This window comes from Pyrus communis, chromosome 15 (genome assembly GCF_963583255.1).
Source record: "Pyrus communis chromosome 15, drPyrComm1.1, whole genome shotgun sequence".
NCBI classification, from domain to species: Eukaryota; Viridiplantae; Streptophyta; class Magnoliopsida; order Rosales; family Rosaceae; genus Pyrus; species Pyrus communis.
In genome coordinates this window covers 19,331,195-19,350,626 of record NC_084817.1, presented here as the reverse complement: position 1 = coordinate 19,350,626, position 19,432 = coordinate 19,331,195, and the positions used below count along the sequence as shown (strand labels likewise).

General features: G+C 36.2%; 2 protein-coding genes across 2 annotated transcripts; both read right to left on the bottom strand.

The window, feature by feature from the left end:
- Window positions 1-286: 286 nt before the first annotated feature.
- LOC137717882 (early nodulin-like protein 1) lies at window positions 287-1,348 on the bottom strand. The gene has a single exon (XM_068457379.1). The coding sequence runs from the start codon at window positions 1,241-1,243 to the stop codon at window positions 632-634; it is 612 nt and encodes a 203-aa protein (XP_068313480.1). The 5' UTR covers window positions 1,244-1,348; the 3' UTR covers window positions 287-631.
- Window positions 1,349-6,385: 5,037 nt separating this feature from the next.
- On the bottom strand, window positions 6,386-18,621 carry LOC137717854 (isoamylase 3, chloroplastic-like). The gene is made up of 24 exons (XM_068457348.1): window positions 18,275-18,621; window positions 17,914-17,968; window positions 17,747-17,815; window positions 17,365-17,522; window positions 15,970-16,057; window positions 15,611-15,847; window positions 15,170-15,274; window positions 14,318-14,422; window positions 13,706-13,840; window positions 13,554-13,640; window positions 13,038-13,095; window positions 12,658-12,721; window positions 11,734-11,833; window positions 11,395-11,495; window positions 10,893-10,944; window positions 10,286-10,348; window positions 9,367-9,456; window positions 9,206-9,278; window positions 8,525-8,604; window positions 8,056-8,160; window positions 7,885-7,983; window positions 7,719-7,780; window positions 7,189-7,297; window positions 6,386-6,918 (listed from the first exon to the last, which is right to left on the bottom strand). The coding sequence occupies exons 1-24, from the start codon at window positions 18,394-18,396 to the stop codon at window positions 6,808-6,810; spliced, it is 2,328 nt and encodes a 775-aa protein (XP_068313449.1). The 5' UTR covers window positions 18,397-18,621; the 3' UTR covers window positions 6,386-6,807.
- Window positions 18,622-19,432: the final 811 nt, after the last annotated feature.

The following is a 19,432-nucleotide window of genomic DNA, read 5'->3' as shown; positions in this document are numbered from 1 at the left end:
GCAAAAAAGTGCTTTAAAATAAAACAAATGCGTGAGAAGGATAAAAATTATTATTTTTTCTTGAATTCAATAGTACAAAATTAATGGTAAAATTAAATTGATAATTTATCAATCTGGTAAAAATAAAGCCAGACTATACAATAATCGAAATATTAAATTTACTTGAAAATTACTTTCGAATTAATAATTAAGGTCACTACTCACATATAATGAGTTAATTAAACGGCGCAGAGAGTCCTTAAAGAAACAAAGAGACACAACCATGCTTAAATCAAAGATATTAAACTCAACGAATTAAATATAATTAATATATATCATTGGATCATAACAAAAGAATCTCCATAGTCATCATCATTAGCAACAGTAATGATGAAGTTAATAATAATAATTATAATTAATAATTAAGGCCGATGGAGTAATCATCTGCCGTAGAAACACCGTCCGATCAAATCAACACCGTCCAAATAATATCTCCATCACCAATAATAATCCACCTTATTGAAAAAAACTAAAAAAAACCAAAAATAGTAGTTAAATTCTACCCGCTAATATACGAAACTCAAGATCCGCCTGCTGCATCTCTCTCTCGGTGACCGAACCAGCGGATAAAGGCCTCGTCCGCAAAACACATCTAGGCCAAAAACGACGCCGCGATGACGACGGCGACCACGGAACCGGCAGAGAAGCCTCTGTTCACGGCTGCACCAGATGGGGCGGGAGCCTCAGCAGACGTAGTCGACTCAGTAGGAGCAGAAGATGTGACGTCGGAGGTGGATGGGCCGGAGGCGGGAGTAGAGGTGGGTGGTGAGGGTGGAGAGTCGGATGATGGAGAGCTGGATGGGGAGGAGGAGGAGGAGGAGGTGGTGGGGGCGGAGGAAGGAGAGGTTGATGAAGCCGAGGACTTGGGAGCCTCAGAGGAGGCGGATGGGGTCGCTGCTGGGGTGGCGGATGGGGTCGCTGCTTGTGTGGCGGATGGGGTCGCTGCTGGGGTGGCGGATGGGGTCGCTGCTTGGGTGGCGGATGGGGTCGCTGCTGGTGTGGCGGATGTGGTCGCTGCTGGGGTCGCTGCCGGCGTGGCGGATGGTGTCTTGGTAGCTGCTGCTGGGTTTGATGAGGGTGGTGGAGTGGATGATGGTGATTGGGAGGAGGTGGATGAGGCAACCTTAGCCTTGTCGTCGGAGAAGGCGGAGACGGCGAGGAGAGCCACTGTCACCATCAACAACGCGAATGAAGAGCGAGCCATTGTGAGTAAGGAGAGAGAACAGAGACAGGTAGAGAGAGTGGAGAGATAGAGAGGGAGGAGGAGGGTTTGTGATTTGGACAAAGACGGTTGAAAGGGAAAGACAGGAGGAGGAATATATATAGTGAGGTTTTGGGGTCTGTATTTCAGTCTGTTGACGTTGATGTCCCACCCGTACACGTGTATGGAAAGACCAGGCTTTTGCAAAAAAGTATGGGGAAGGTGAAATCCCAGCCGTCCATATTGGTAGGCCTGCAAACGCGTTTGTTTTTTCTGGTAAAAATCTTAATTCGATTTACTTTTATTAGCTGAAAATTTATGTGTTTTGCTTGGATTTTCTATTTTCTATTATATATATATATATATATATCGATATATATAAAAATAGAATATCTTTCATTTTCAACCTCTGAATTAATTTGGTAATTGTGATTTGTAGGAGCATTATCCGTGCTCTTTAAGGTAAATATTTCCCACTTTCAAGTATGGTATATTGAAAAGCGCAAATGTCGTTTTATATAAGTGTTTTTTCATCGTAAACAAAAGGAAAATAAATAATTTAAAATATGAATGAATAAGGTTAATTGCGTCAAAATCCCTAGTGGACAAAATTTACCCTATGGATCTAAGGTCAGGTCCAACCTCTTCATACAACTAATTACTTTACTTAATTACAAGTGGTAAATTGGCGTATGAGATTAAATGTTGGAGACGTTGAATTTAAGGTTAAAGTTAGAGATCGGAGCCTAAGGTCTAAGCTTAAGTGTAGATTTAAATTTGATTCAACGTTCGAAATCTAGGATTGAGCTCAGATTACTTGCAAACTGACGATATGTTGAAAAACTCACGATTCGAAAAAAAATCAATTGGATTGAAGTTGTTAACCCTACTTTATTCACATTTTAATTTTTTTTTTTATTTTTTACCTTTTGTTTACAATGAAAAAACACTACCCTCATTAACATTGCAAAATTGTCCTTGGTCAAGCCTGCTCCATTTTTATTCAATACAATGATATTCTAATTTAATGTGTTAGAGATTTGAGCTATAGGATACAGTGAGACGAACCCCCAATTATGTGAGTTAAACTAAAGATCTTTTACTTATAAGAAGAAAAAAATATTACTAGACTGTAATCTGCTAGTGGCAACCGACGCCACTTTAGATTGTTTATAACAAAGAGTATGAGAGAAATGAAGGATCATTATGCACAACACATGCTGAATATACAAATCACTGAGGCCAACTCAAGAATGTGAAGAGATTTATACCTAGCATCTTGTATCAAATAATTATATTCTTCAGCTCTACTATCTTCCTTATCGATCCCTTGGCGTTATCATAACCTCCGCGTCCATATATGGTCAGCGTCGACGTTACCCTCCTTCTATCACTCCCGTACCTCTGATTCAAGTCTCCATGCGCCATCCACATTCAGTTGGTACGGTACTTTGGGTGTACCTAATGGCCACGTCCTCGACACTGAGTGGTGGTGGTGGCACGTATGTGTTTTCTTTGTTGCCCCTTGCCCAAGCATGATAATGCGTTACAGGCATTCCAACTGCTTTTTGTTTCGGTTTGAGTGGCCAACATCATCCTACGTTCAAGCAGATAATCGACATTTGGAGTGTCAAATCACACTAATTAACATTTAGATTAGGCTATTAAAACACCGTACCTAGGTCAATATATTGTCCCATGGGCCATGCATGGATATATTATTTAGATCTTATCCATCTCAGAGCATGCATGCACGTTGGCTAATTATGCACTATAAGAGCAGCGGGAAAACAGTGTTATTTTGGCAGACACTTTGAATTAGAATTGATAAACAAATGCGTTAATGTGAAACCCTTTTAATTTTTGTTAACGTTATGGTTTTGTAGTTCAGCTGAGGTACTAACATTCTTTGATAAGTTAGTTACTTCAATCCAAATTGTGAGGAAATGATAGGAAAGTATATAAGTTACAATTAATACGTTCATGGCATGAGAATGTACAGTGACAATGTACTCGTGCCATAAATATTGTTATGCGCATAAAAGGCCAAAGAAAGTACATGCTTAAGAAGGATTTGGGGTATGTCTAAAAAAGACTAGAAGAATTAGGACTCAGGTAAACAAATTGATTTCATTTAAATAAGGGTTGGGAACTTATTTAATTAATTATTTGTATACTTTCATTGAACACATACATATATAAACTACTACTAGATTCGGAAGTGCCTGATTAGGGTTATGGTGTTGAATTAATTTTAATTTCTAATTGAAGCAAAAATTGATATCGCGTGAACCAAAAACATGGCTGGTTTGATATGCATAAATGTGAATTTTACAGACGAAGATGAATGGAAACACAGAGAGAGTCGTGGAGTTAACCACCTGTGCAAATGGGAAATGTTGAAACCTTTTGTTTTTATTGTGGGATATGGTGAGAAACTTCCCCGTGGCTCCCAAAATTACTCTATTTATATTTGATATGATTATCTCACTCGTTACGTAATTGACTCTCTCTTATAAATTTAATCTCTAGAAAAGGAAAGTACGTGATATAGACGATAAATGATGAATGAAGAATGGTGTGGTAGGAGGGAGATGAAGAAATAAAATTGAATGAATAAAAACCAAATCTTCAAAAAATGGGTAAGAGTGGATGTAGACTGCAGAGAGTTGGAAATTCCCAAAACACAACCGCTTTTATATTTCATAGAGGAAATTGTAGAAATGGTTTCTCAATTTTAACTCAATTGGAGTAATAGTTCCTTAACTAAAAATCTATGACCATTGGTCATTGAACTCATCAAAACATGCAACTATGGTCATTTTCGTCAACTCCATTAGAACTTCTATTAAAATGAGTCATATGCCACATACGTGAGGCTGAATCAAGAAGCAAATATAGAAAACCAAATGAGAAAAATTGTAGAAATGGTCCCTCAATTTTAACCCAATTGGAGAAATGATCCCTCAACTTTAACGCAATTGGAGCAATAGTCCCTCAACTTTAATCAAATTGTTGCAATGGTCATTCCAACATGATTCATTTTGACATAATCTTGAATGAGTTGATGAAAATGATCATAGCTATACGTTTTGATGAGTTGGAGGGGCCAATGGTCATGAAATTTTAGTTGAGGGTCCATTGCTCCAACTAGATTAAAATTGAGAGACCATTGTGATAGGATTTTTAGTACCTGCGCAAATAGGGTTAAAATCACTGAAAATACTTGCAAGAATACAAGGTAATTGTAGTATAAATGCTCATGCAAGGTCATTATCCCCAAGGATTGTTTGACTAATTTGTAATCAAATCAACTCTTAATTAACTATTAAAACAAATTTTTATCAAAGATTTGAGATTTATGAATTTAAAAAGATTAAATTAACAATAAAAGAAATATGACAATTTGGAAATAATGGCAGCAAGGAAGAAAAAACGTTTTTAAAATTAAAAATTTAGAGAAATCTAAGGTTTAGCCATCACCGTCACAATCCTATGCAAATCTATCAATTACTTCTGAATTTCCAAATATATGCTTTGAAGGTTAAGTTTTCCTAATGCATATTTTCCTTGTGATGTTCAAGCGAAAACGTATATCTAACATGCAATCCGTCTGTGATGTTCAGATCAAATATAAACATGCAAGACTCATTAAGTTTCGTGAAAACCCTCTGAAAAACCATGCAACCCTTAAAAGCGTGATGTTCGCCTTAAGTGAACTTACAATTACTAATCACAAGAAGCCCTCCTCAATTTCAGGGTGATGTTCCAACAGAAATTGCATCAAATTACTTGTCTAAATATTCTAATGGTGATCAGTCATTAAAATAGATAGATATTTTTAATCGCGGTAATTAATAATTCAAAGCAAGCATGCACCCATTCATAAGCAAATTAATAAAATCACATATTCATGTTCAGGCTTATGGCCTAACCCTAGCAAAGGAATTAGTTACGCATACTCATAATAAAAATCAAAGAAAATATTATTAAGAAGAAAAGGAATGAAAACACCTTAAAGTAGAAAATATCCAAGAACCCTAGCAAAGTGTGTAGTTGAACAATAATCAGCCCCCTCCCCCCAACACCCTTTTAACTAGAACCGGCCAAACCCTTTTAATATCCCCCTAAAGCCAGCGCACAAACCCTAACAACAAAGTGTTTCATTCCCACTAAGAAACTAAATAATAATAAAATAAAATAGAAAATAAAGTTCTAATTAAATTAGGAGAATCTATCAAGTACTTGTCTAGCCACGTTTTAACCTCAGATATCCTCCAAATCCGGCCCATAATAGCTTGTTTTGAAGATTAGGACGTTCTGAACACATCTCCAAAAGGCTATGAACCCATCCGAGGTCACCTTGGGCTCCAAAAATGCAATTCAAGCCCAAAACGTCACTATTCCAGCACCGCGCACTGCTCTTTTATTTCATTGCCAGAAAATCACCGCTTGGTGGAAAAATTTGATACAATCAAGCCAAGTGACTCACGAACATTCTCCAACTGGAATTACTCCAAAATTCATCCATTTGGTCTGGTTTTACTCTAGAGGAAGTCGAAAGTCCTATATCAAAAATACACTTCAAAGTATTAAAATTCTTCCAAAATATTAACCAAAATATACTAAGAATAGGGTTAAATATATAATATAAAATCTACTCATCACATTGCTACATTTTTTCCTATTACATAAATGTGTTATAGTGGGTGTGATTCACTTGTCTAGCTACCCCCCGTTGCATCATAAGACAATTAGACAACAATCTCTTCACAGCTCTTGACCAAGTCAAAAGTGCAAAGTTTTTCTTGCAGATCGCATCAAAAAAGTATCTTGGTCGGACTGTTGCGCAAGACGCCTTCTCACAATCCGCGAGAGGGACTTGGATTCTCTCCTGAGCTCAAGGAGAGGATCCTCCAGGTCAAATAATTTGGACCATTGGATGAAAATCCAACAACTACAAACAAGAAAACCCTTTAAAGTTATAATAATTATAACCGTTGGAGTTTCATCCAACGGCCCAAGTCCTTTGGTCAGGAGGATCTTCTCCTTGGGCTCAGGAGAGGGTCCAAATCCCCGCGGGAGAGCTTCTGCATGCGGTAGCCCTGATTTTCTCCTTTTCCTCGGGCAATGGTGTTCATTGGATGACCGTACAACACGAGTAATCCATGTTTCTATTCAAATACTTTGATAATTAGAGTAATTTTACATACACGAAATTAATCCGATAATTTTCGGATACCAAATAAGTTACAAGTGTTTCATTTGTTCATATTTAATTTCACTACGAGCCTCATTTATTTCTAGTAATTACACGTCTTCATAGCTCCCTGCATATACAAGGTTGAGGCTGGAGGCTCCTCTTTCTTATTGGTGATTTTAACTACTCTCTACTTACTTTACTGGTCCCAGTCGCATAAGCATGCATTGCTAGAGCTGGAGGAGTTTGAGAATGCAACTAGAAAATCTTGTTCTAGATCGAAAGAACCCGAATTCTTCACCCAGCTTCCAGATAGTCCACTTCATTTGGAAAACTCATCCGCAGGCAGCTTCGGAATGCTATGTCATCACTTTGCTTGAAGAAGAATTGAGGAGAAGGGGGCCATGTTGTAAGTGCCTGCAATGCCCGGGACGCCATCAGGCACGATGTCATTGGGAGACTCCAAATTAGTGTCAACCTGGAATTCAACAAGGCTTGTATTCAGTAGAGTTTGGTAATGGATGATAATGATAAAGAAATGAACACATATGCTCCATTTCATTGAAGTCAACAACTATTTGAATCAGCGGGGCTATTTACACGAGGGATGATAATAAGAAACAAAATTAACGGAGGCGCAGCAATCTATGATTTTCCAAAGGAATGCATATAGTAAAAGATGCAGATCCTTTGGTGAACAATTTCTCGAAAACAAAGGATTATGCATAGAAGTGGGGGAAAAACCAACCACACGAAACCATTTCCTCTTGACCGGTGGTGCGGGCATTGGAACTTTAATAAAATAGTCATGCGCATTGAATGCCAAATAGATGTCGCCTTCACTATTGTCATGAAACCTGCAAAACAAAAGTTTCAGTACGTATGTTTCTGATGCATTTAACAGTCTTGAACTTATAATCTTCAAGGTTAAAGTTACTAACAAGAGAAATGTAAATTGAACAAGAAAAAAAGGAAAATGGAAAATGCTATACAACAAGCCATAGAATCAAGTCCAAGACTGATGTTAGCAGAAAGCGGAAAAAACAACGGAAAAATCAGATGCTTTTCTAGGTGGTATCTAACTTAACAGCGCATGCTCAAAAGTACAAAACCGCATTAAGGACCAACAGCCATCAAACGTAAGGATACCTTGAAGCAAGACATGATCACTTAACAAATTACTTATCAACTCCCCTCACGCAATATCTTGAAAAGAATATTCAAATTTACAGTATCAAAAATCTGTACTTTAAAAAGAAAACAGGCATAAGTCCTTACGTAAATGCAAGGAATTTGCTCTCATAGTTGTACCAGTTGTCTTCATGCCATGTCACATCATGCTACACCAATAATTCTTCAATGAGTCTTAGAACAAGGGGATCCGTAAAGTTAAAATTCAAGCATGAATGCCTCAAAAAATAAAACAAAAGGAAAAGGAGATTACTTTCTCAAGAAATGTATCACGACCAAATACACGATGTGCTTGTCGAAACTTTATCACCTCCTTGAAAAACCTGAAGCGATTGTTGTTCCGTGCCTTCAACTGTCATGCCAAAAGATTATTACATGCCAGTCATAGATTAAAGTTCAACAAAAGCTGAACAAAAAAACGTACCAGTCCCCACTGGAAATGGTTAAGAGCAGTATCATGCCCATAACTGTTGTTATTTCCATGTCGAGTATGCCCATATTCATCCCCCATCAGCATCATTGGGGTTCCCTGGTCAAGTGCATTCAGAAGCTTACATCAGCACTAAATGTGCTCAAAGTGGCATGCAAATTAAGTATTTTAAAGATATCAATGTTGCCAGATCCGAAAAGAATTGTCTAGCAAGAGTACACAATCATACCAGAGGTTTAAATCTATTTACCGCCAATCAACAGGCAGAAAAAAGGCAGGACCCCATTACAAGGGGCATAATAATTTTCAATGCTTCCAGATTCGGCAAATGTCAAGTAAAAGCCGAATTTTGAGACCATGTAACTGACGTCTGAACTTAACAAGTTTAACATAGCCCAAACGGAAAGCACGATAGCACATGCATATGATATGACACATGGAATTAGATTTTGAACAAATTTACCTGGGATATCATTAATGCCAAATGAAAGTTTTTCATTTGGCGGGAGCGAATAGCTTTAACAGTAGAATCATCAGTTTCTCCTGTCAAATAAATGGGGAAAAAATGAAATTTCAACACATGCATGTAGAAACACAAACTAATGCTGCAGGGACAAAATGTAATATAATTTTTTAATTAAGCAGTACCCATGTATACATGACAATTTCACTAGAGAACTGGCACATCCCATTTGCACAAGTTACATCTTCTCTTATAGAATATATGCACAAAACTCAAAATTGCACGTACACCATATTTATTTACTTTGTGGTTTTACATAACATGGAAATGGACAGTTCACTACTTGATACTATCATTGTAATTATATTGATTAAAACTTTAACTACCTAGGCATTTAGGAAGTTCGGTGAAGATAACAAAAAATATCAAATCTAATGCTTAAATAACCAAAGACAGAGATAGGACATGAACTTTTATTTTTAAGATGTAGAATTTGTACTTATAACCACCCCCTCCCGGGCTTCCCCAGTACACATACTAATACAACGCTAGCTTGAAATTGAAAATGAATCATCAATTGACGCCCTGTGGCCTTGACCACAAATTTTCAGTCCTGCCAATACACTAAAGCTAGAATAATAACAAAATATATCAAGGAGCAAGCGTCGAAGTTAGCCCTACCTTCATGACCACAATTCCAGCTCAAATTATCGTTATTTCCATCATTTCCTCCTTCTCCATTAGCATCATTGTGCTGCAAAATCAACAATGAAGTGACAAACTGGATGATGTAGACTTAAATAAACAAAAAACAATTGATGCATTAACAAATGTTGAAGTACCTTGAAATTGTATGAAACAAGATCATATAGTGTGAACCCATCATGCGCAATAATAAAATTAACACTGTGATAGGGTTTGCGCTTATTCACCTGTGGAATAAGCAAAAATAATGAGAACATGTAACCAGAGCTTGCATTAAAATGTAAAACACAAATAAATACAAAATACAACACTGATGCAGACTTGCAGTTAAACAACTAGCTAGTAGTAGAAAAAACGATGCAATGTACGTTTACTACAGGATGGTCGTACATTCAACAGAGGCAAAACAAATTCCCAGATGAAAAGAGCAAGTAAAATAATACAAATCCAGATTAAGAAGTTGATAAGTTGATAAAACAGAAGAAATAATAATTGTCGTTCAAGGTCGTGAAATCAGATACTCTACATCTTTTTATTATCCATGGTGATAGAAAAAAGAATCATAAACCTAAAATGAGTTTTGGGGTATTGTGGAAACTAGAAAGGAAAAAAGCACATTCAATGAGCATGAGGGTACTTTGGTTGCATCAGAATAAAAAAATTTCAGTAATGCGGGTACTGGGACCAGTTTTAATCAAGATAGTTTGTGGAGAAAAATATCATTTTCAGAAAAGATGTATGGCTGCCGTAATATGAAATATAAGGCATTCTGTTCTTTTGATTGTAATGGGGTATCCCCGCGTCTAACTTCACCCGAGACGATAAAACTTGGGAGATAAGTTTTCGATCCCAGTACTGAACCCAGTTCCATGTTCAATTTTATTGAATTTTCAAGCTGGGGCAAATCATCCCAGTTGAAATTCAAAATACAGATTAGGCAGCTTAACAAGTTTGCATGGTGAACATCAACAATACCAAATTGATAGTAACGAAAAAAAAGGAAATGATAGTAAACGGAAAACAGCATAATGGAATAATATTGATGAAAAATCTTACTTTGTAAAGGTCAGCAGATCCAGAAACGCGGGTGGCAAAACTTCCTTTCATACCAGAGTCACCCTGTATAAAGGAAATTCAATGAAAAATCTGAATATGTATATATACATATTTGTATGTGTATACATGTGTGTGTGTGGCTTTATGTAATTTATAATCCAACCACACAATAAAATACAAGAAAGTGGTACTTAGAAGGTACAAATAACAACAACCATAAAATGGCAAAAGTCATGCCAAGCAAGAGAGGAAGACAAGTATAAATGCAATGATTAAAGAAAGTATATGGCAGTCAAAAGACATATCATAACAGTGTTAACACTGAACAAAATGACATACACTAAACTTAATCCCACTGCATCAGTTTATGGCAAAGCTTCAAAAAGCATCCACTGATCTAAATAAATAAATGTATTGAATCTTATGCAAGCCCTTGCTTATCTAATTCAGCCTTTATGGATTAAAATGAGAGGAAATCCCTTTTGAGTAATAATCCATACTTGCACTTTAATATTTGTTGTTATATCAGTTCTTGTACTTTGCATTAAAGCTAAGAGCGTGGTTATGTCATAGAGCATTTAAGACGACTGTCATTTCTTAAGAATACCTTTATAAATCTCCTTAAGTCATCACGATATTTCCCATTCCATTCAGCCCACCTGCATTAAAGGAATCTCATGAGTAATGGACGAGAGCCACCCAAACTTTCACAGGCATACAAGGATCTTTACAAACAAATTGGTACATCAACATCAACATTCGCATCCTTCACCAAACGGCAAACAATAAAAACATCTCATGCACAGCTCCAAACCGTACAGACCAAGAAGTGGTCCTTTAAAACAATATGAAGCACGAAAAAAAAAACATAATCTAGAAGCAAAATATTCAGATATAGGTGGAGACAATGAATTGTTACATTTTTCCGGCAAGCCAACTTTATTCACACACAAAAAAAAATATATATATATATATAAATAAAATTAGAGGATGCAAAAAAGTGTCCTCTTTTGTCTTTGACAAGAAAGTAACATTTACTTCTAGAAATCTCAGGCTAACAGCTTCTCCCGCATAACTATGATGAATTGTACATTTGTAAAATGAATCACCTGTCCCAATTTGGAAATCTTCCAACAAGATAAAGGCCTCCACAATCCCAAGGTTCGGAAATGATTTTACATCTTGATAAGATGGCATCTTTTGCAATAGCCTGGTCCAACAAACAAGGCTAAGTCAATCCTCACACAACTAAACATCTAGAACTTCACTCATTAACTAGAAGGCAGGTCTACATGGAAAATCATATATAATTATGCCCATAGCAATGGCCACCAACTTGTAACTATAAAAGTAACAACGGACATTTTTAGAAATTCATAATAACAAAGACATTGATTTTAAAACTAGATACACGAAGCAAACTTCTGTATGGTTTGCAAATAACTTACCCTAATAAGTGGTGGTGCGTCAAGAGGAGTTCCATCTGCTCCCCGACAAAGAACACTGGCAAGGTCAAATCTAAATCCATCCACATGATATTCAGTAACCCTGAAAATGTGTAACAAAAGATGAAGTATGAAGCTTGATATGAAATAGCTATTCATTGTATAAATCAACGAATGAAGACGATTTATGAGACAAGGGAAAATATTATACTAATCATTTTTGTCGAAAAATTTAAACTTCTTACACTGGAAATTCTCTAGTGTTGCATCAGAATGTATAAAGTCCAGGCCTTTCACTCATGGCCAATTGGTTAAGGGTTGCATGCTCTAATACTAACATGACACCATAACAGGCAATTTCTCCACTTGTCCTGCCCAATTTGGCCACACATGCTCCACATCACCCAATATAATAGATCTACATGTTTGGCTGAGTCTAGCCACAAGGGCCAGGGCTTAATGAGAATATAAAATCCCAAATCGGGAATTCCAAGTCTTGCACCACAATATACAAACTTTTGGGCTTCTCTGACCATTGCCAATTAGTTTGGATTGGCTAACTTAAGTTCAACAATATTAAACAAAATTACGGGTCATTTTCACCTAAATATTAATTCATTTCCTGAATCATGGGAGAAGGTATGATTCCATGAAAGTACCAAGGAAAAAAAAAAAAAAAAAAAGGTGTTAGGGTATAGGGGGCACTAAGGCTATAGACTTTTATGTCATATATCACATTTGAATAAGTTTATAAACAATGACTACAATATTTTGTCAAATGATAAAAGACATCACAAATACAATTACAATGTTAATCGCCAGATGGATAGAAATGCCAACAGATTGAAACAGATGACAACACAATAAGTTAAAAAATATAATGTTACAATCCTTCTATGAATTAGTACTCTGTGAATTGTGTCCTACCAATGTCTTAAACTGTCAAGAATGAGCTCCATGACAACAGGATGGTTACAGTTTAATGTGTTCCCTGAAAACCAACAAATACAAAATCTTAGAACTTCAGATATTAACAATGCTAGTTTTAACATTTATTCAAGGCCAAAGTCAATCATGTTTTGCGTCCAAAATCCAGCAGTACAGTCCAAAAATTGTCACTTTCAAAGTTTACTTTGGCAAAATACATACACCTTCCCTTCATTGACAAATCAATTCCATATCCATGTGATATAAGTTATAACACATTCATGCTGTATAAACATTTCATACACTTTGCCTTCGATAAAACAGCACCATCAGAATTTGCAGGTAAGAACACAGTTAGTAAAGACATTTGAATTAATTACCGCAGCCAGTGTAGTTAAGTAATTGGCCATTGTTGTTTACGTCCAGCATGTAGTAAACCTGTAGACGTAGTATGCATCATTTATTAAAAAAAATCTGAAATAATACCTCCAATACTTTATTTTAAAATAGATGTCCAGTGTTTTAAAGTTGTACATCCTGCCACAGCCAGAAGTTTATTCCACAAGGGAACCGTGTAGGTTAACTCCGAATTAGAAATTGTAGGTTAACTCCAAAATTCAGAACCCTAAACAGTTGTAGCCTCCTTATTAGCAAAATTCAAGCTTAGATTAAATGAACGATATTTATAAAGACTAAAATGAATCAATTTGCTCTTATATAGTTGATTAAATTTCAGTCTTTAAGACCTAGGAGGTGCAAGGAAATTCTCTCTAATTGATGGCAGTAAAATCTAGTTGAGCTAAAAGCCTTAATTCCAACTGTTTGGGGATTAAAATACACAGTCAAGGCATGAAAATAGTGTAACTAAAATACTCATAACAGAAGTATGACATCACCTTATTATCTATGCCGCGAAATGAAGTTGTATAGGGGTTGGCATCATCAGCTTCATTAGTATGATTATAGACAACATCCAAAATGACCTGTCCAAAAGGATAAGGTTTCACAACTACAATATTAGGAACTTTGCAGAAAAGACATACTTTACCTCTATCCCAGCACCATGCAAGGCTTTAACCATTTGTTTAAATTCCTGAGAAGCCTTAAGGGGTCCTCCACCAGCACTTGCATAGCGGCTCATAGGAGCAAAGAAATTTATTGTCGAATAGCCCCATGTGTTTATCTTCACAGCAAAAGAAGCCATACGCACACAGTGTTATACAAATTAGATCACTTGGCCATGGTAAAAGGAAAAATACACAATAATTATCTACAATTATTGAAACATCATCTTGTTGAGACGCCTCGAATAACCAGCTTAAACTTTGAAACCACCTGGGGTATCCAACTTGTCAGTCAGTAGCATCTATCTGTGGCAATGACTTCATATATAGTATAGAAAATGACCTGTGATACTGATGATAATGTCATAACATAATTTAGGTTGATGGTGATTCATTAGAAGGATTTTTCTCCCGCACAATGTTGGTTTTAAGTTCTTATCAGATCCATTTCTTTATTTATCAATATAAATGTCCCATTTTTAATTGCAAACATCTAGATTTTCATCTCAGACTATGAAGAGAAGTTACAAAGAAAGCTACAGCAAGGTATATATTATAAAATTCAGTAACAAATGAAGAAAAGTTGATTTAAATACCATGTGATCTCTAGGATTTGGTCTCCTCTGGAACTCAAACTCATCAAATTCGAAAACCGGCAGCAGTTCCACTGCATTGATACCAAGCTCTCGAAGGTGTGGAATCTAAAGATTAAAATGGAGGGGAAAAATTAGAGAAGTCCATCATACGTGGAACTGTAAAGGATAGCAATTTAATAGTTGAAGTTGCAATTTCAATTATTTATACATGGAACTGCAAGGCAGTTTATGTTGTCATTATTCATGATCAATCTTGAACTTGCCAAACTTTATTTCATTTAAGAAATCACTAGAAGTATTCACATTGTAAAACAAATCTTCAAGCACACAAGAACCAAGGCCCATAAGACAATTTTTTCTGAGGGCATAAAGGTTCACTAGTCTTGTCTAATGGAAATCGTATCCGGTCAGAACAACTTAGCAACAAATTTGGTTTTTAATAGGCATATTTATAGGCAACTGGGCATCACTTCAGACAATTATAGAGCTCACACCAAAAATTAAAGTTCTTTTTTTAATTAAAAGTGAGGCAGCAGATAAAAACCTAAGAGACCATTTTTCAAATGAAAAGGAAAAAGAAAAAACTTAGATACCATTATGCATGTCTCCAGAAGTAGCTCCTTACCGTAACTTAGTTATAGTTTTCTGGTAAATATCATGTACGGAGTGTTGCATGAAAACAGAAGAAAACAATTGAAATTTCAAAAAACAAACGTAAAATGTTATAAAATCAAGTTAAAGAAGGATAGAGTTGAAGGGAGCAATCAGATAATTGATTCAGATATTGCACTTTGTATTAAAATGCTATTAGATAGATAGATTCTCATTCTTCTTGGTAGAACCAATTAATACCTTCTGGATCACACCAAGGTAGCTACCACGTATATCAGGATCCAAACCGCTGGATTCATCAGCTGTATATGCACGAACATTCATTTCGTAGATAACAAGATCCTTCTGAAAAAACAGCAGATAACTTACAGGTTGAGATGTGATGAGATGTATTTTAAGTCTACATGTAACTCAGAAACAAGTGGAGCATCAAATGTTTAGTTGGGTAAAAAAAAATGAAAATATCATTTATTAGAAAATTAACTCATATCAACTATGAGCATATAAATAATACAGATATTAATAAAAATGCATTCAGTTATGAGTTTTCTCGTGAACCATAAGATGTGATGCTGAGGGGAGAAAGAAAGAGGAACTATCAAATTTCTATCTGATTGAACAAATGTATCAAGACCACAATTTATCCTGTTCACTGCATGATAACCGTACAACCATATTTACCTCAGGTACATTTGGGAGCTTGTAGTTGTCTCCCCAGTAAAAAGGCAAGCTATCAAAATCATAAGTTCCAAGAAATTTAGATAACTTTTTTGGGGTATCTCCAAAAATTCGACGGCCTTCAACTAGCTTTGCGTAAGGATCCACAAGCACAATGCTGCTGTCAAATCGATGTCCCTGATGCCAACCTCGTGGCCCATCCATACGATAACCATAAAGAACATTGCTCCTCGGAAAATCCTGGGAAGAAATAATTTCATTATCATGAGCACTGTGTGTACAAGCAAAGAACTAACGCCATCATTAAATCAAGGACATCTCAAAGACAGGTAGTGCTTTGAGTAACCTAAATCAAATTCTACCTGGATACATATGTGCCAAATGTCACCGGTCTTGTTAACATTACGATCCAAAGGCAGCTCCATCATTCCACCATCCAGGCCTCCAAGGCTTACCATGACAAAATTATATTCATTAAAAGCATCAGTCAACAGATGAATACATCTAGTAACAACAATATATAAACTGAGCATTTTAAACCAAAATCCAAAATCAAAGAAATTATTTGAAAGAAGACTTTTTTTTATAGGACTAAAAAGAAAGAAATAATATCTCCAAAAAGGCTGCAGAAAATGTCCATTGTCCATCTACATCAAAAATACAGTTGGAACTTAAAAAAAGAAACCAAGTTACATTCAGATCAAAGCTCCCTCTAACGAAGAAAACATGTCCATGGAGAAGTTGAAAATCTACTTTTTTCCAGTTTCCTATAAGAAAAACTGATCTAATTTGTTTCAAACAATGGGAAACTGCCGCCAACAAGCTGAGACAGCACAAAACAATAATTGCCCTTGTGTTAGCCCAGTACTAAAGTAAGCTTCCACCGAGGAATGAAAATTTTTAGGCCAAACCCCAGCCACTTCAAAAATATTACTGTTCTACAACTCCCCGCCTTGGGCCGCCTAAGAGCTAGGCGGTTGGCCACTGCCACAATTAATCCCTGGGCATTAAAAAAAAACAAGAAAGGGCGCCTAGACCCAGGTCAGGTCATTTCAGGTCAAGCGGATCATTTATGTAGGAACCTGCCTAAACCCGCCTAGGCACCCGCCAAGACCACCTAGGTCGCAACTCTCACTTAGACATAATATAGATAACTTACATTTTGCATTTTACTTTTTTCAAATAAATAGTAAGACTTGTTGGAACTTGGATTAACACTCATTATATTCATGTTCCCCTGTTTTCAATATGTTCTACTACTTTATAATTTATATGTCATTCTATTTTGCACTTTATGTCTTCTAATACAATTATATATTTTTTATAAGTATAAGTAGACATGTATTTAAATGTTATATAATAAATTTAGTTAAAAATTAAAAAACCACCCTGGCTCACCTAGGCGCTAGCCCCTACCTGCTGCCCAACTAGCGCCCAGCACCTTTTAGAACCTTGAAAAATATGCCTAAACCTAATCCATATTTGCATAGTGAATGGAGTCAATGGACAATCTGAAAAAAGAATGATGAATGCTCTCAACTGGTCTTTTACAAAAAGCACACAATGCGGAGATACATAAAGGGCCTTCATCCGAGTCAAATTTCAGCCCCAATCCAGACCTCAAGTTTCAGTAATATTGTTAAATTGTCAATCTGCAACATAACAGACCTGGTATTGTATACCGATGTACATAACTACATATATATGTGAGCGTACAAATATATTAACCAACAAACAAAATGGTACTACAATGTTACCTCTCTGGAAATGATAAGCATAGTGTGACAGCTGTTGCATGCTGTGAAAAGATAGCAAAATTTATCCCACTGTCAACTTCTGATACACCCAACGGAAAAGCTTGACCTGGGAAAAGTTTCCATGATGGGCTGGATTCTGACAGTTGGGTTGCTTCTTCCTATAAACACAGACAGTGAACACATGAAAATGTGAAATATTCCCATTCTGGCATTGGCAAGGAGTTGATTAAGGAAAAAAATCATCAATCAGTTTCTGGCTCTCAAACATAGATGAATCATCACTGTTTTAGTATTGTATTTATGAATATTACATAGTTTGGAAGTTTCAGCCAGCAGATATAGAAGGCAAAAGATATGATCCTACATGAAAAGAAGTAACTACCTCAAGTACACGTTCTTGAGCACGCCGACCGTAAGCACTGGCCGTACTATGCCTGGCCCCATTCCTGGTCTAACCTATGCCAGAAGTCCATCCATATAATTACCAACAATGCAAAACCAAAACAAATACAAAGTTCGATTCCCTGCATTATCGAAAGATAAACATGCCTTTCTGACAGCTCCATGCTGATTGCTACCCGATGCATGTTTACTCCACTTCAATCTAATAAACCATCAACGCCGAAATCAACAATAACCCAAATGATTCATCACAAACCACTATATTTCCATAACATAAAATACTGGTAGTAGCACTGCTACAAATACATTTTGGTGTATTTCTGTATGATATTCTTTAAACTTGAAAGTTGAAAAGTAATCATTTTTATTAATTTAAAACAAAACCCACCAAAGCTTTTTCGTTAAAATGGACCCCAAGTGCATAAAAATGAAAATTCAAACCAAAAAACTGAAAATTCAATCAATCATATAAAAAAATCAAGAAAACAGAGAAGTAAAAGAGAATTACCCCATTTCAATGACAGAAGAAGCCACTGTGCATGAAGCACTAGCGTGAGATGAAGGGGGAGATGCAAAGAGAGGGAACATGGAGGTATTTGAATCGTACAAATGTGGGGTTCGAAGCATCATTGATCTTTTTGTTGGGATGCAAAGTGTTTGATAAAAGTTGTGGGATAGAATATTGAGAGCCAGAAGGGAATCGAATTTTCAGAGAAAGATGACGGATCTGAAAAAGTTAGGGACAAAAGAAGAGCACCATTTTAGTGACGTTTCGATTGAGCTAAAGCTGAAGCTTCATCGCATGGAATGGAAGTCGGAGAGTGAGAGTCGGAGGATGGAGAGAGAGAGAGGATCAACTACCAAGAACGGCATAGAAGCGGGATGCTTTTTCATGTCTGCCACGTGAACGGATACAAGAGAGTTGGGTCAAGTTTGATGTTGCAATCGACACGTGTTCGATAACCTTTTTTAACATCATTTTTATTTCTTTTGACTTTTGTACCGACTTATTTTGTGATATTTTCTTTTGATTTTTAGAGCACCTCCACCTTTAACAAATGGGTTGGCTCAAAATCTATATTTTAGGCCACCCTTCCAAAACTCACTCCACCTCGCTCAATTGGCTGGCCCAAAGTGGAGGCCAGCTTTGGCTCAGCACATAATGAACTAGCAAGAGACTGACTTACATGATGCCAGACTGACATCAGCCATATGAATTTCTTTTCTTTTTTTTGCAGCTGGCGTGTGGGATACACGCTCACGTGGACCGGCGTTTCAGCATTAAAAAAAATAATAAATAGATAAAATGTCAGATTTTACTGTGGGCCATATGTCTCTTTTTAGGCTGTTAGATTTCATCCTTTTTGAAATTCAACAATCTAGATTAATTAACTTAATAAAAAAAATATAAACATTGTTTAAAAATATAGAAAGAAATAAAATATTTTATACACACACACACTTAACCATCTTTCACAAAAGTTGTACTTTCAGAAAATGACAAGTGACGTGACAAGATTGGTTAAAAATTATATTTGAAATTAAAAAATAAAATTATTTTATAAAAAAAAATTTAATTTTTTAATTTTTTTAACTTTTAATTTTTTAATTCAACGTGAGCCCAAATTCACAGGTGACATTCAGTCATGGTACACTTAGGCGTCAC

What these genes read in the sequence shown, in the direction of transcription:
- LOC137717882 (XM_068457379.1), bottom strand. Translation starts at nt 1,243, where the DNA reads ATGGCTCGCTCTTCATTCGCGTTGTTGATGGTGACAGTGGCTCTCCTC.
- LOC137717854 (XM_068457348.1), bottom strand. Translation starts at nt 18,396, where the DNA reads ATGATGCTTCGAACCCCACATTTGTACGATTCAAATACCTCCATGTTC. An exon ending in ACCTTGGTGTGATCCAGAAG is followed by an intron (nt 14,423 to 15,169) that starts GTATTAATTGGT and finishes TTTAATCTTTAG; the next exon opens with ATTCCACACCTTCGAGAGCT. An exon ending in AGATTTCCAAATTGGGACAG is followed by an intron (nt 10,945 to 11,394) that starts GTGATTCATTTT and finishes CCTTTAATGCAG; the next exon opens with GTGGGCTGAATGGAATGGGA.